Source organism: Phalacrocorax carbo, chromosome 19, assembly GCF_963921805.1.
Source record: "Phalacrocorax carbo chromosome 19, bPhaCar2.1, whole genome shotgun sequence".
NCBI classification, from domain to species: Eukaryota; Metazoa; Chordata; class Aves; order Suliformes; family Phalacrocoracidae; genus Phalacrocorax; species Phalacrocorax carbo.
In genome coordinates this window covers 8558649-8571783 of record NC_087531.1, presented here as the reverse complement: position 1 = coordinate 8571783, position 13135 = coordinate 8558649, and the positions used below count along the sequence as shown (strand labels likewise).

General features: G+C 64.9%; 3 protein-coding genes across 3 annotated transcripts; all 3 read left to right on the top strand.

Annotated features, from left to right (window-relative positions):
- The first annotated feature begins 227 nt into the window (after positions 1-227).
- Positions 228-2112, top strand: LOC135316504 (proline-rich protein 22-like). The gene is made up of 3 exons (XM_064469964.1): positions 228-330; positions 423-527; positions 950-2112. Exons 1-3 carry the CDS (start codon positions 228-230, stop codon positions 2110-2112), a joined length of 1371 nt encoding a protein of 456 aa, XP_064326034.1.
- Positions 2113-5173: 3061 nt separating this feature from the next.
- Positions 5174-7058, top strand: LOC135316503 (proline-rich protein 22-like). Its single transcript, XM_064469963.1, has 3 exons — positions 5174-5276; positions 5369-5473; positions 5896-7058. The coding sequence occupies exons 1-3, from the start codon at positions 5174-5176 to the stop codon at positions 7056-7058; spliced, it is 1371 nt and encodes a 456-aa protein (XP_064326033.1).
- Positions 7059-10119: 3061 nt separating this feature from the next.
- Positions 10120-12004, top strand: LOC135316502 (proline-rich protein 22-like). Its single transcript, XM_064469962.1, has 3 exons — positions 10120-10222; positions 10315-10419; positions 10842-12004. The coding sequence occupies exons 1-3, from the start codon at positions 10120-10122 to the stop codon at positions 12002-12004; spliced, it is 1371 nt and encodes a 456-aa protein (XP_064326032.1).
- Positions 12005-13135: the final 1131 nt, after the last annotated feature.

Genomic DNA, 13135 nt, shown 5'->3' with positions numbered 1-13135 from the left:
CAGCTCCGCAAAGGGACCAAAGGCTTCCAGAAACAGCCACTTGTACCCACCGCCGCTGACAGCTGATGAACCCGCAACACATCGGGGGCACCCCAGCCCCCCTTAACCCTTTCCCTCCCCAGGAGGAGCTGGGGAGGCTCTAGGAGCATGGCGGAACACGGACAGCCGACACGTTCTGTCCCGGGAGACCCCAGAGTCTCCTTAGAGGCCAACAACCACAACGAACCATGGCGCGGCCACCACTGGGGCTCCCACCGCGCGGCTCCCGTGCCGCCCCGGCACCCCGGCTCCTCCACACTTTTGTACTCCCCGAAACCTTCTCCCCACCAGGTAGGCAACGAGCCCAGCCCTGCAGCCCGGGGACCACTCCTGGGGGCAAGAGCGGAGCTCACCACCGGCCATCGCTCCTGTCTCTCTTTCAGGCTCAGCCAACCTGTGCCCACTGCCCGCGCAGGAGCAGCCCTTCCCCGCAGCCTGGGCACCCCCACCGGCGGTGGCAACCCACGCCCCACAGGCACCACCAGCAGGTACGGCACCCCTCTCTGCTCGGCCACCCCAACACCTTCAGCATCCCCGACCCACGGGCACCTTCAGCCCCCCCACCACCATCCCCAGCCCCCCGGCAGATATGGCACAGGCCTTCAGCAAGCCTGAGTGAGCATCGCTGCCCTCCCCTGGCTGACGGGAGCCCACCGCATCCAATTTCCAGAGAATTCCCCAAAGGCTTGGGGACATCCCTCCCATTTCACCCTCTCAAACTGAACCTCCTCCCCAGTTTCCAAGCCCACCTTGCCGGCACAGCAGATCACCCCGGAGGCGGGGAGCGCCCCGGCCACAAGCTCCTAACGTACCTGGTGCAGAGACGGGGGCTACAGGCAATGGGGGCTGGCTCAGCAGGTGCCCCTGCAGGGTCCCCGTGGACCAACACGGCTCCCACTCACCCCCACAGGGCTGCAGAGGCCTCCACGGGGCTGCTTCTTCGACCCGCGGGCGTTCCACATGCAGCGCACAACCACCAGCCTGCTTCCACGGGCCACCGCCACGCTCGCCCACGGTGCCGCTTCTCTGCCGGGTGCTGGCCTCTGGGGCCCCGGGGGCTGCGCGACCTGCCTGGCCTGGGCAGCCCCACGCACCCCCCACGGCCAACCCCAACACCACGCCCCCTACCAAGAGCAGAGGAGAGCGGTGGCCCCAGCCTCCCCGGTGCAGCCGCCGTCCAGCTCTGGCCTCCAGCACGCTGAAGGCACGGCTGCACCCTCGGCATGCAACATGCCACCAGGCACCAACGTCCCCACCAGCCCCTCTGCTGCCACCCACAACCAAGGTCTTGGGGACCCAGCTGCTGGCCTTGGAGTCTCTGACAAGGAGCTTCTTGAAGAGGCCCTAAGGCTCCTTGGTTGCTCCCTGGATGCGGAGGGGCTCAGCCAGGGAGGGCCCAGCAGCGGCCCCATGCCTGGGGACCCCGGTGGCACCTGCGCAGAGGCTGGAGCGGTGGCCACAGCCTCCCCGATCTCGCCGACGGCCATCCCCGCCTATGAGCACGCCGAGGGGCAGCCAGCACACACCAACATCGCTGTCAGCGGCACCCCCGCGGGGGCACACCTGGGCACCAACATCCCCCTGGGCACCCACGTCCACACCAGCCCCTCTGCTGCTCCCCACAACCAGCCTCTGGGAGACCCGGCCGCTGACCTTGCGCTGCCCGATGAGGTGCCTCTCCACGAGGCCCTCAGGTTCTTTGGCTGCTCCATGGACGAGTCGGGGATCAGCCAGGAGGGTCCCAGCAGCGGCCCCACGCCTGGGGACCCTGGTGCCACCAGCGCAGGCATCCCCCCCTGCGACCTCGCCTCACTCGCTCTGCCCGAGGAGCTGCTCAGCCCTGACTACAGCGTCCCCGAGACCGCCGACGCCACCCTGAGCCTGGAAGAGTTTGTCCAGAGCATCGGGCTGGAGCTGCAGGAGCCGTGGGGGGATGCGGGGAGGGAGCTGCCAGGGCCCCAGCCTGCCATGGCAGGGGCACGGGGCAAGAAGCGGGGGAAGAGCCCCTTGCCAAAGGCCGCCAGCAAGCGCAGGGCTCTGGCAGGCAGCACGCGGGTGGCAGGGCGGGATTAGAGGGGGTGGCATGGCGGGGATTAGATGCAGCGTGGGGCTGAGGTGGAGGGCGGGGGAGTGGGGGTGGTGTTTAGGGGCGGAGGGCGGGGAGGCTGTTGGAGGGTGGGTGGGGTAGGGTAGCTTTGATTTTGCCTGTTGCCTTGTGTTTTTTTCCATTAAAAGTTGTTTCTCCAGAACGGCTCTGTGCCTGCGTGGGAGGGGGAGGGAGCACAGGGGCCATGGGGAAATGGCACCCAAGGGGTGCAAAAGCCCCGCTGAGCCCCACATCACAGCCAGCAAGCCCCAAAGGGCACCGAGCCTCCCCCAGGGACGAGTCACCGCCAGCAGAGCAGGCAATGGTGGTGGGGGACTCCCCTGTCCCCTTCCCCAGGGGGGGCGGCCCTTTGGTGGGGGAGCCACGACAGTCGGGGCCCTGCAGGACTCACAGACACGGCCCCACACGGAAAGCAGCACAGAGCCCCTGGGACAAGGGTTCCGTACCACATGGAGGGCTACAGCTTCCCTGAGCCTCACTAGATAAAGAAGAGGGGGAGGGCGAGGGCTCCCCCTCGGCTCCTGGCGGACACCCAGAGCCTCTGCGACAAGGGCAGAGCTCGGGGGCCGGGGAGGGCACACCCCCCCCCAACAGGGCCTGCAAGGCCTTCGTCTTGAGCACGACCGGCGTCCCCTCCAGCAGGGACAGGGCTCGCTGCAAAGGCCCTCAAAGGCCCGCAAGACAATCGCGCCCTTCCTCGGGGCCCACTGTGCGCAGCCCCGAAGCACACCTTTGCCTCACTGCCGCACCAAAAGGTCCCCAAACGACACCAAGAATGGCGAGGGAGGGAGCTGCAGGCCAGGCAGGGACCCTCCTCCCCTTCTCGGGCTCCGCCGTGGGCAGCTGCAACACCAGGAAGGAGGCGGGGTTGGGAGAGGGGGAACCAGTAAGAATAATGACAAGACATGGCATTGGCCAGAAAGTGCCCCGAAGCTTCGTCCCTCTTTATTGCTGCAACGTGGGCCCAGTGCAGCCAACGGCGACTTTGGGGAGCCGCCTCAGCTTTGCGGGTGGGTCTTGCAGAAGGTGCGGGCTGAGGTCCCGTCAGAGCAGCCCCCGGCACCGGCAGTCGTAGGGGATAAGCCCCTTCCTTCGGGCAGTCCCAGTGATGCCGCTGGGGCGTTAGGAGTCCCGTTGGGGCCTGCACGGGCGCAGTCCCGGTGCCATCAGCATGGCACGGCGCAGCTCCCGGGGATGCTGCCGCTCACCGTCTCATCTCGCACGCTCGCCCGCCCCGAGCATCGTCCTCGCCCCAACACTCCTGTCCCCTGCACCAGCTGCACCGCCACCGCGCGCAATCTTTGGAATCGGGATCCCTCCAGTCCGAAACACTCTCTCCTAGACCCAAGCCTGCAGCTAGAGGCACTAACAAACTCTGCACATGATAGCCTAGGCCTCTTAAAGCATCGACTGCAAGAAACCAGCAAGACGGCTGCTCAAATCTGAGCTGTGTTAGACTTCCTCCTGCCGAGGGAGAAAGGCGTATGCGGGAAGCTGAAGCTATCGGGAGGTGACAGTTGCGTCCACATGGCACACGTTTCAGTGCCACTACGAGAACAGATGAATGAGGTGAAGAGAATGGCCAAAGACACCAGAGAAATGCCCACTGCGCTAGGGACTAAGTGCCTGGGGAAAGTTTTCAGTGCGTTTGGGATTTCCCTGTTGGGGAGGCTAAGTAGCCTCCCTCAGTCTTTGCTAACGGTCATCATCGTAATTGTGGTAGTTTGTATTATTATCAGCTGTATTAAGAGCACGCTACGGAAATCCGTGTCCGCTGTGAAGGAGTCGCTCCCTTAAAAGCTGTCCCTGAGGCTAACGCTGCCCTAAATGCCATGTGTGAAATGGCCACGCCCCCAGTCTGCACCCACGCACTTGACATTCCCCCTTCAAACCCTATCCCTATGGGAGATGGATGTCCCAACACAACCCCAGGATGATGTTCGTATGTTTGCTCGTTGCTACTGTTAGTCACCGTTCGAATGTTGAAGATTGCTGCAGGGTTGATAGTTCGTGGTAGGTCGACTGTTGACTGATTGAGAACGATAACAGCTGAAAGACACTTGAAGAATGATGATCCACGCTGGGTATTAAACTCACCGACGCTTTGCCCCCTTTAAACTCTTGGGAGCAAGAGGTGACTGTACCACCGCTCCAAAGAAACCAGCTGGATCATGACTGTGGTTGCGAGGTGAGCTTGACGTTTGCTCTCTCAAAAGCCAGGGGAGCAACTCTGCTCTCCTTCTTTCTCATTACACGGACCGTTTTCAACTCAACCGCTTCACCATCACTGCGGCCAAGACCATCCCTTCTCCCAGCAGCCCTCCTCCATTCACAACCAGCAAGTCGAGGAGGGCCTCTTTCCCGGGGGGATCCCTGAGGCTGTGTGAAAACGACTTCTCCCCAGCAAAGTCCAGGATTTTTCCAGGCCTGCTCCTCACAGCAGGATGGCATTCCCGGCTGATGCCTGGCAAGTGGAAGCCTGGCTCCCAGGCCACAGATTCCTCCTAATCACCTATAGGCTAACTCCCCGCTGCCGGCATGCCGGCTGGGCCATCGGCAGCACACAGCCACTCCAACAGCTGCCTTGGCTGCCACCCGCCTGGTCCTCCCCCGCAGCCTCCCGACCACAGCACCGCTGACTGCAAGGGCTGCACCATCAAACCCCTCCCTTTCCACCATCCACGTCGGCACCGCCACCTCGCCTGCCCTGCCCACCCCTCCTGAAGAGCCCCTACCCGCCATCCCAGCACTCCAGGCGTGGGACTCGTTCCACCGGGGACCGCGAATCCCAAGGAGAGCCCAGCTCCGCAAAGGGACCAAAGGCTTCCAGAAACAGCCACTTGTACCCACCGCCGCTGACAGCTGATGAACCCGCAACACATCGGGGGCACCCCAGCCCCCCTTAACCCTTTCCCTCCCCAGGAGGAGCTGGGGAGGCTCTAGGGGCATGGCGGAACACGGACAGCCGACACGTTCTGTCCCGGGAGACCCCAGAGTCTCCTTAGAGGCCAACAACCACAACGAACCATGGCGCGGCCACCACTGGGGCTCCCACCGCGCGGCTCCCGTGCCGCCCCGGCACCCCGGCTCCTCCACACTTTTGTACTCCCCGAAACCTTCTCCCCACCAGGTAGGCAACGAGCCCAGCCCTGCAGCCCGGGGACCACTCCTGGGGGCAAGAGCGGAGCTCACCACCGGCCATCGCTCCTGTCTCTCTTTCAGGCTCAGCCAACCTGTGCCCACTGCCCGCGCAGGAGCAGCCCTTCCCCGCAGCCTGGGCACCCCCACCGGCGGTGGCAACCCACGCCCCACAGGCACCACCAGCAGGTACGGCACCCCTCTCTGCTCGGCCACCCCAACACCTTCAGCATCCCCGACCCACGGGCACCTTCAGCCCCCCCACCACCATCCCCAGCCCCCCGGCAGATATGGCACAGGCCTTCAGCAAGCCTGAGTGAGCATCGCTGCCCTCCCCTGGCTGACGGGAGCCCACCGCATCCAATTTCCAGAGAATTCCCCAAAGGCTTGGGGACATCCCTCCCATTTCACCCTCTCAAACTGAACCTCCTCCCCAGTTTCCAAGCCCACCTTGCCGGCACAGCAGATCACCCCGGAGGCGGGGAGCGCCCCGGCCACAAGCTCCTAACGTACCTGGTGCAGAGACGGGGGCTACAGGCAATGGGGGCTGGCTCAGCAGGTGCCCCTGCAGGGTCCCCGTGGACCAACACGGCTCCCACTCACCCCCACAGGGCTGCAGAGGCCTCCACGGGGCTGCTTCTTCGACCCGCGGGCGTTCCACATGCAGCGCACAACCACCAGCCTGCTTCCACGGGCCACCGCCACGCTCGCCCACGGTGCCGCTTCTCTGCCGGGTGCTGGCCTCTGGGGCCCCGGGGGCTGCGCGACCTGCCTGGCCTGGGCAGCCCCACGCACCCCCCACGGCCAACCCCAACACCACGCCCCCTACCAAGAGCAGAGGAGAGCGGTGGCCCCAGCCTCCCCGGTGCAGCCGCCGTCCAGCTCTGGCCTCCAGCACGCTGAAGGCACGGCTGCACCCTCGGCATGCAACATGCCACCAGGCACCAACGTCCCCACCAGCCCCTCTGCTGCCACCCACAACCAAGGTCTTGGGGACCCAGCTGCTGGCCTTGGAGTCTCTGACAAGGAGCTTCTTGAAGAGGCCCTAAGGCTCCTTGGTTGCTCCCTGGATGCGGAGGGGCTCAGCCAGGGAGGGCCCAGCAGCGGCCCCATGCCTGGGGACCCCGGTGGCACCTGCGCAGAGGCTGGAGCGGTGGCCACAGCCTCCCCGATCTCGCCGACGGCCATCCCCGCCTATGAGCACGCCGAGGGGCAGCCAGCACACACCAACATCGCTGTCAGCGGCACCCCCGCGGGGGCACACCTGGGCACCAACATCCCCCTGGGCACCCACGTCCACACCAGCCCCTCTGCTGCTCCCCACAACCAGCCTCTGGGAGACCCGGCCGCTGACCTTGCGCTGCCCGATGAGGTGCCTCTCCACGAGGCCCTCAGGTTCTTTGGCTGCTCCATGGACGAGTCGGGGATCAGCCAGGAGGGTCCCAGCAGCGGCCCCACGCCTGGGGACCCTGGTGCCACCAGCGCAGGCATCCCCCCCTGCGACCTCGCCTCACTCGCTCTGCCCGAGGAGCTGCTCAGCCCTGACTACAGCGTCCCCGAGACCGCCGACGCCACCCTGAGCCTGGAAGAGTTTGTCCAGAGCATCGGGCTGGAGCTGCAGGAGCCGTGGGGGGATGCGGGGAGGGAGCTGCCAGGGCCCCAGCCTGCCATGGCAGGGGCACGGGGCAAGAAGCGGGGGAAGAGCCCCTTGCCAAAGGCCGCCAGCAAGCGCAGGGCTCTGGCAGGCAGCACGCGGGTGGCAGGGCGGGATTAGAGGGGGTGGCATGGCGGGGATTAGATGCAGCGTGGGGCTGAGGTGGAGGGCGGGGGAGTGGGGGTGGTGTTTAGGGGCGGAGGGCGGGGAGGCTGTTGGAGGGTGGGTGGGGTAGGGTAGCTTTGATTTTGCCTGTTGCCTTGTGTTTTTTTCCATTAAAAGTTGTTTCTCCAGAACGGCTCTGTGCCTGCGTGGGAGGGGGAGGGAGCACAGGGGCCATGGGGAAATGGCACCCAAGGGGTGCAAAAGCCCCGCTGAGCCCCACATCACAGCCAGCAAGCCCCAAAGGGCACCGAGCCTCCCCCAGGGACGAGTCACCGCCAGCAGAGCAGGCAATGGTGGTGGGGGACTCCCCTGTCCCCTTCCCCAGGGGGGGCGGCCCTTTGGTGGGGGAGCCACGACAGTCGGGGCCCTGCAGGACTCACAGACACGGCCCCACACGGAAAGCAGCACAGAGCCCCTGGGACAAGGGTTCCGTACCACATGGAGGGCTACAGCTTCCCTGAGCCTCACTAGATAAAGAAGAGGGGGAGGGCGAGGGCTCCCCCTCGGCTCCTGGCGGACACCCAGAGCCTCTGCGACAAGGGCAGAGCTCGGGGGCCGGGGAGGGCACACCCCCCCCCAACAGGGCCTGCAAGGCCTTCGTCTTGAGCACGACCGGCGTCCCCTCCAGCAGGGACAGGGCTCGCTGCAAAGGCCCTCAAAGGCCCGCAAGACAATCGCGCCCTTCCTCGGGGCCCACTGTGCGCAGCCCCGAAGCACACCTTTGCCTCACTGCCGCACCAAAAGGTCCCCAAACGACACCAAGAATGGCGAGGGAGGGAGCTGCAGGCCAGGCAGGGACCCTCCTCCCCTTCTCGGGCTCCGCCGTGGGCAGCTGCAACACCAGGAAGGAGGCGGGGTTGGGAGAGGGGGAACCAGTAAGAATAATGACAAGACATGGCATTGGCCAGAAAGTGCCCCGAAGCTTCGTCCCTCTTTATTGCTGCAACGTGGGCCCAGTGCAGCCAACGGCGACTTTGGGGAGCCGCCTCAGCTTTGCGGGTGGGTCTTGCAGAAGGTGCGGGCTGAGGTCCCGTCAGAGCAGCCCCCGGCACCGGCAGTCGTAGGGGATAAGCCCCTTCCTTCGGGCAGTCCCAGTGATGCCGCTGGGGCGTTAGGAGTCCCGTTGGGGCCTGCACGGGCGCAGTCCCGGTGCCATCAGCATGGCACGGCGCAGCTCCCGGGGATGCTGCCGCTCACCGTCTCATCTCGCACGCTCGCCCGCCCCGAGCATCGTCCTCGCCCCAACACTCCTGTCCCCTGCACCAGCTGCACCGCCACCGCGCGCAATCTTTGGAATCGGGATCCCTCCAGTCCGAAACACTCTCTCCTAGACCCAAGCCTGCAGCTAGAGGCACTAACAAACTCTGCACATGATAGCCTAGGCCTCTTAAAGCATCGACTGCAAGAAACCAGCAAGACGGCTGCTCAAATCTGAGCTGTGTTAGACTTCCTCCTGCCGAGGGAGAAAGGCGTATGCGGGAAGCTGAAGCTATCGGGAGGTGACAGTTGCGTCCACATGGCACACGTTTCAGTGCCACTACGAGAACAGATGAATGAGGTGAAGAGAATGGCCAAAGACACCAGAGAAATGCCCACTGCGCTAGGGACTAAGTGCCTGGGGAAAGTTTTCAGTGCGTTTGGGATTTCCCTGTTGGGGAGGCTAAGTAGCCTCCCTCAGTCTTTGCTAACGGTCATCATCGTAATTGTGGTAGTTTGTATTATTATCAGCTGTATTAAGAGCACGCTACGGAAATCCGTGTCCGCTGTGAAGGAGTCGCTCCCTTAAAAGCTGTCCCTGAGGCTAACGCTGCCCTAAATGCCATGTGTGAAATGGCCACGCCCCCAGTCTGCACCCACGCACTTGACATTCCCCCTTCAAACCCTATCCCTATGGGAGATGGATGTCCCAACACAACCCCAGGATGATGTTCGTATGTTTGCTCGTTGCTACTGTTAGTCACCGTTCGAATGTTGAAGATTGCTGCAGGGTTGATAGTTCGTGGTAGGTCGACTGTTGACTGATTGAGAACGATAACAGCTGAAAGACACTTGAAGAATGATGATCCACGCTGGGTATTAAACTCACCGACGCTTTGCCCCCTTTAAACTCTTGGGAGCAAGAGGTGACTGTACCACCGCTCCAAAGAAACCAGCTGGATCATGACTGTGGTTGCGAGGTGAGCTTGACGTTTGCTCTCTCAAAAGCCAGGGGAGCAACTCTGCTCTCCTTCTTTCTCATTACACGGACCGTTTTCAACTCAACCGCTTCACCATCACTGCGGCCAAGACCATCCCTTCTCCCAGCAGCCCTCCTCCATTCACAACCAGCAAGTCGAGGAGGGCCTCTTTCCCGGGGGGATCCCTGAGGCTGTGTGAAAACGACTTCTCCCCAGCAAAGTCCAGGATTTTTCCAGGCCTGCTCCTCACAGCAGGATGGCATTCCCGGCTGATGCCTGGCAAGTGGAAGCCTGGCTCCCAGGCCACAGATTCCTCCTAATCACCTATAGGCTAACTCCCCGCTGCCGGCATGCCGGCTGGGCCATCGGCAGCACACAGCCACTCCAACAGCTGCCTTGGCTGCCACCCGCCTGGTCCTCCCCCGCAGCCTCCCGACCACAGCACCGCTGACTGCAAGGGCTGCACCATCAAACCCCTCCCTTTCCACCATCCACGTCGGCACCGCCACCTCGCCTGCCCTGCCCACCCCTCCTGAAGAGCCCCTACCCGCCATCCCAGCACTCCAGGCGTGGGACTCGTTCCACCGGGGACCGCGAATCCCAAGGAGAGCCCAGCTCCGCAAAGGGACCAAAGGCTTCCAGAAACAGCCACTTGTACCCACCGCCGCTGACAGCTGATGAACCCGCAACACATCGGGGGCACCCCAGCCCCCCTTAACCCTTTCCCTCCCCAGGAGGAGCTGGGGAGGCTCTAGGGGCATGGCGGAACACGGACAGCCGACACGTTCTGTCCCGGGAGACCCCAGAGTCTCCTTAGAGGCCAACAACCACAACGAACCATGGCGCGGCCACCACTGGGGCTCCCACCGCGCGGCTCCCGTGCCGCCCCGGCACCCCGGCTCCTCCACACTTTTGTACTCCCCGAAACCTTCTCCCCACCAGGTAGGCAACGAGCCCAGCCCTGCAGCCCGGGGACCACTCCTGGGGGCAAGAGCGGAGCTCACCACCGGCCATCGCTCCTGTCTCTCTTTCAGGCTCAGCCAACCTGTGCCCACTGCCCGCGCAGGAGCAGCCCTTCCCCGCAGCCTGGGCACCCCCACCGGCGGTGGCAACCCACGCCCCACAGGCACCACCAGCAGGTACGGCACCCCTCTCTGCTCGGCCACCCCAACACCTTCAGCATCCCCGACCCACGGGCACCTTCAGCCCCCCCACCACCATCCCCAGCCCCCCGGCAGATATGGCACAGGCCTTCAGCAAGCCTGAGTGAGCATCGCTGCCCTCCCCTGGCTGACGGGAGCCCACCGCATCCAATTTCCAGAGAATTCCCCAAAGGCTTGGGGACATCCCTCCCATTTCACCCTCTCAAACTGAACCTCCTCCCCAGTTTCCAAGCCCACCTTGCCGGCACAGCAGATCACCCCGGAGGCGGGGAGCGCCCCGGCCACAAGCTCCTAACGTACCTGGTGCAGAGACGGGGGCTACAGGCAATGGGGGCTGGCTCAGCAGGTGCCCCTGCAGGGTCCCCGTGGACCAACACGGCTCCCACTCACCCCCACAGGGCTGCAGAGGCCTCCACGGGGCTGCTTCTTCGACCCGCGGGCGTTCCACATGCAGCGCACAACCACCAGCCTGCTTCCACGGGCCACCGCCACGCTCGCCCACGGTGCCGCTTCTCTGCCGGGTGCTGGCCTCTGGGGCCCCGGGGGCTGCGCGACCTGCCTGGCCTGGGCAGCCCCACGCACCCCCCACGGCCAACCCCAACACCACGCCCCCTACCAAGAGCAGAGGAGAGCGGTGGCCCCAGCCTCCCCGGTGCAGCCGCCGTCCAGCTCTGGCCTCCAGCACGCTGAAGGCACGGCTGCACCCTCGGCATGCAACATGCCACCAGGCACCAACGTCCCCACCAGCCCCTCTGCTGCCACCCACAACCAAGGTCTTGGGGACCCAGCTGCTGGCCTTGGAGTCTCTGACAAGGAGCTTCTTGAAGAGGCCCTAAGGCTCCTTGGTTGCTCCCTGGATGCGGAGGGGCTCAGCCAGGGAGGGCCCAGCAGCGGCCCCATGCCTGGGGACCCCGGTGGCACCTGCGCAGAGGCTGGAGCGGTGGCCACAGCCTCCCCGATCTCGCCGACGGCCATCCCCGCCTATGAGCACGCCGAGGGGCAGCCAGCACACACCAACATCGCTGTCAGCGGCACCCCCGCGGGGGCACACCTGGGCACCAACATCCCCCTGGGCACCCACGTCCACACCAGCCCCTCTGCTGCTCCCCACAACCAGCCTCTGGGAGACCCGGCCGCTGACCTTGCGCTGCCCGATGAGGTGCCTCTCCACGAGGCCCTCAGGTTCTTTGGCTGCTCCATGGACGAGTCGGGGATCAGCCAGGAGGGTCCCAGCAGCGGCCCCACGCCTGGGGACCCTGGTGCCACCAGCGCAGGCATCCCCCCCTGCGACCTCGCCTCACTCGCTCTGCCCGAGGAGCTGCTCAGCCCTGACTACAGCGTCCCCGAGACCGCCGACGCCACCCTGAGCCTGGAAGAGTTTGTCCAGAGCATCGGGCTGGAGCTGCAGGAGCCGTGGGGGGATGCGGGGAGGGAGCTGCCAGGGCCCCAGCCTGCCATGGCAGGGGCACGGGGCAAGAAGCGGGGGAAGAGCCCCTTGCCAAAGGCCGCCAGCAAGCGCAGGGCTCTGGCAGGCAGCACGCGGGTGGCAGGGCGGGATTAGAGGGGGTGGCATGGCGGGGATTAGATGCAGCGTGGGGCTGAGGTGGAGGGCGGGGGAGTGGGGGTGGTGTTTAGGGGCGGAGGGCGGGGAGGCTGTTGGAGGGTGGGTGGGGTAGGGTAGCTTTGATTTTGCCTGTTGCCTTGTGTTTTTTTCCATTAAAAGTTGTTTCTCCAGAACGGCTCTGTGCCTGCGTGGGAGGGGGAGGGAGCACAGGGGCCATGGGGAAATGGCACCCAAGGGGTGCAAAAGCCCCGCTGAGCCCCACATCACAGCCAGCAAGCCCCAAAGGGCACCGAGCCTCCCCCAGGGACGAGTCACCGCCAGCAGAGCAGGCAATGGTGGTGGGGGACTCCCCTGTCCCCTTCCCCAGGGGGGGCGGCCCTTTGGTGGGGGAGCCACGACAGTCGGGGCCCTGCAGGACTCACAGACACGGCCCCACACGGAAAGCAGCACAGAGCCCCTGGGACAAGGGTTCCGTACCACATGGAGGGCTACAGCTTCCCTGAGCCTCACTAGATAAAGAAGAGGGGGAGGGCGAGGGCTCCCCCTCGGCTCCTGGCGGACACCCAGAGCCTCTGCGACAAGGGCAGAGCTCGGGGGCCGGGGAGGGCACACCCCCCCCCAACAGGGCCTGCAAGGCCTTCGTCTTGAGCACGACCGGCGTCCCCTCCAGCAGGGACAGGGCTCGCTGCAAAGGCCCTCAAAGGCCCGCAAGACAATCGCGCCCTTCCTCGGGGCCCACTGTGCGCAGCCCCGAAGCACACCTTTGCCTCACTGCCGCACCAAAAGGTCCCCAAACGACACCAAGAATGGCGAGGGAGGGAGCTGCAGGCCAGGCAGGGACCCTCCTCCCCTTCTCGGGCTCCGCCGTGGGCAGCTGCAACACCAGGAAGGAGGCGGGGTTGGGAGAGGGGGAACCAGTAAGAATAATGACAAGACATGGCATTGGCCAGAAAGTGCCCCGAAGCTTCGTCCCTCTTTATTGCTGCAACGTGGGCCCAGTGCAGCCAACGGCGACTTTGGGGAGCCGCCTCAGCTTTGCGGGTGGGTCTTGCAGAAGGTGCGGGCTGAGGTCCCGTCAGAGCAGCCCCCGGCACCGGCAGTCGTAGGGGATAAGCCCCTTCCTTCGGG

Excerpts from the sequence above, each read along its gene's own strand:
- LOC135316504 (XM_064469964.1), top strand. The coding sequence starts at position 228 with ATGGCGCGGCCACCACTGGGGCTCCCACCGCGCGGCTCCCGTGCCGCC. Across the intron at positions 331-422 it reads CGAAACCTTCTCCCCACCAG|GCTCAGCCAACCTGTGCCCA; the intron begins GTAGGCAACGAG and ends TCTCTCTTTCAG. Across the intron at positions 528-949 it reads CCCACAGGCACCACCAGCAG|GGCTGCAGAGGCCTCCACGG; the intron begins GTACGGCACCCC and ends TCACCCCCACAG.
- LOC135316503 (XM_064469963.1), top strand. The coding sequence starts at position 5,174 with ATGGCGCGGCCACCACTGGGGCTCCCACCGCGCGGCTCCCGTGCCGCC. Across the intron at positions 5,277-5,368 it reads CGAAACCTTCTCCCCACCAG|GCTCAGCCAACCTGTGCCCA; the intron begins GTAGGCAACGAG and ends TCTCTCTTTCAG. Across the intron at positions 5,474-5,895 it reads CCCACAGGCACCACCAGCAG|GGCTGCAGAGGCCTCCACGG; the intron begins GTACGGCACCCC and ends TCACCCCCACAG.
- LOC135316502 (XM_064469962.1), top strand. The coding sequence starts at position 10,120 with ATGGCGCGGCCACCACTGGGGCTCCCACCGCGCGGCTCCCGTGCCGCC. Across the intron at positions 10,223-10,314 it reads CGAAACCTTCTCCCCACCAG|GCTCAGCCAACCTGTGCCCA; the intron begins GTAGGCAACGAG and ends TCTCTCTTTCAG. Across the intron at positions 10,420-10,841 it reads CCCACAGGCACCACCAGCAG|GGCTGCAGAGGCCTCCACGG; the intron begins GTACGGCACCCC and ends TCACCCCCACAG.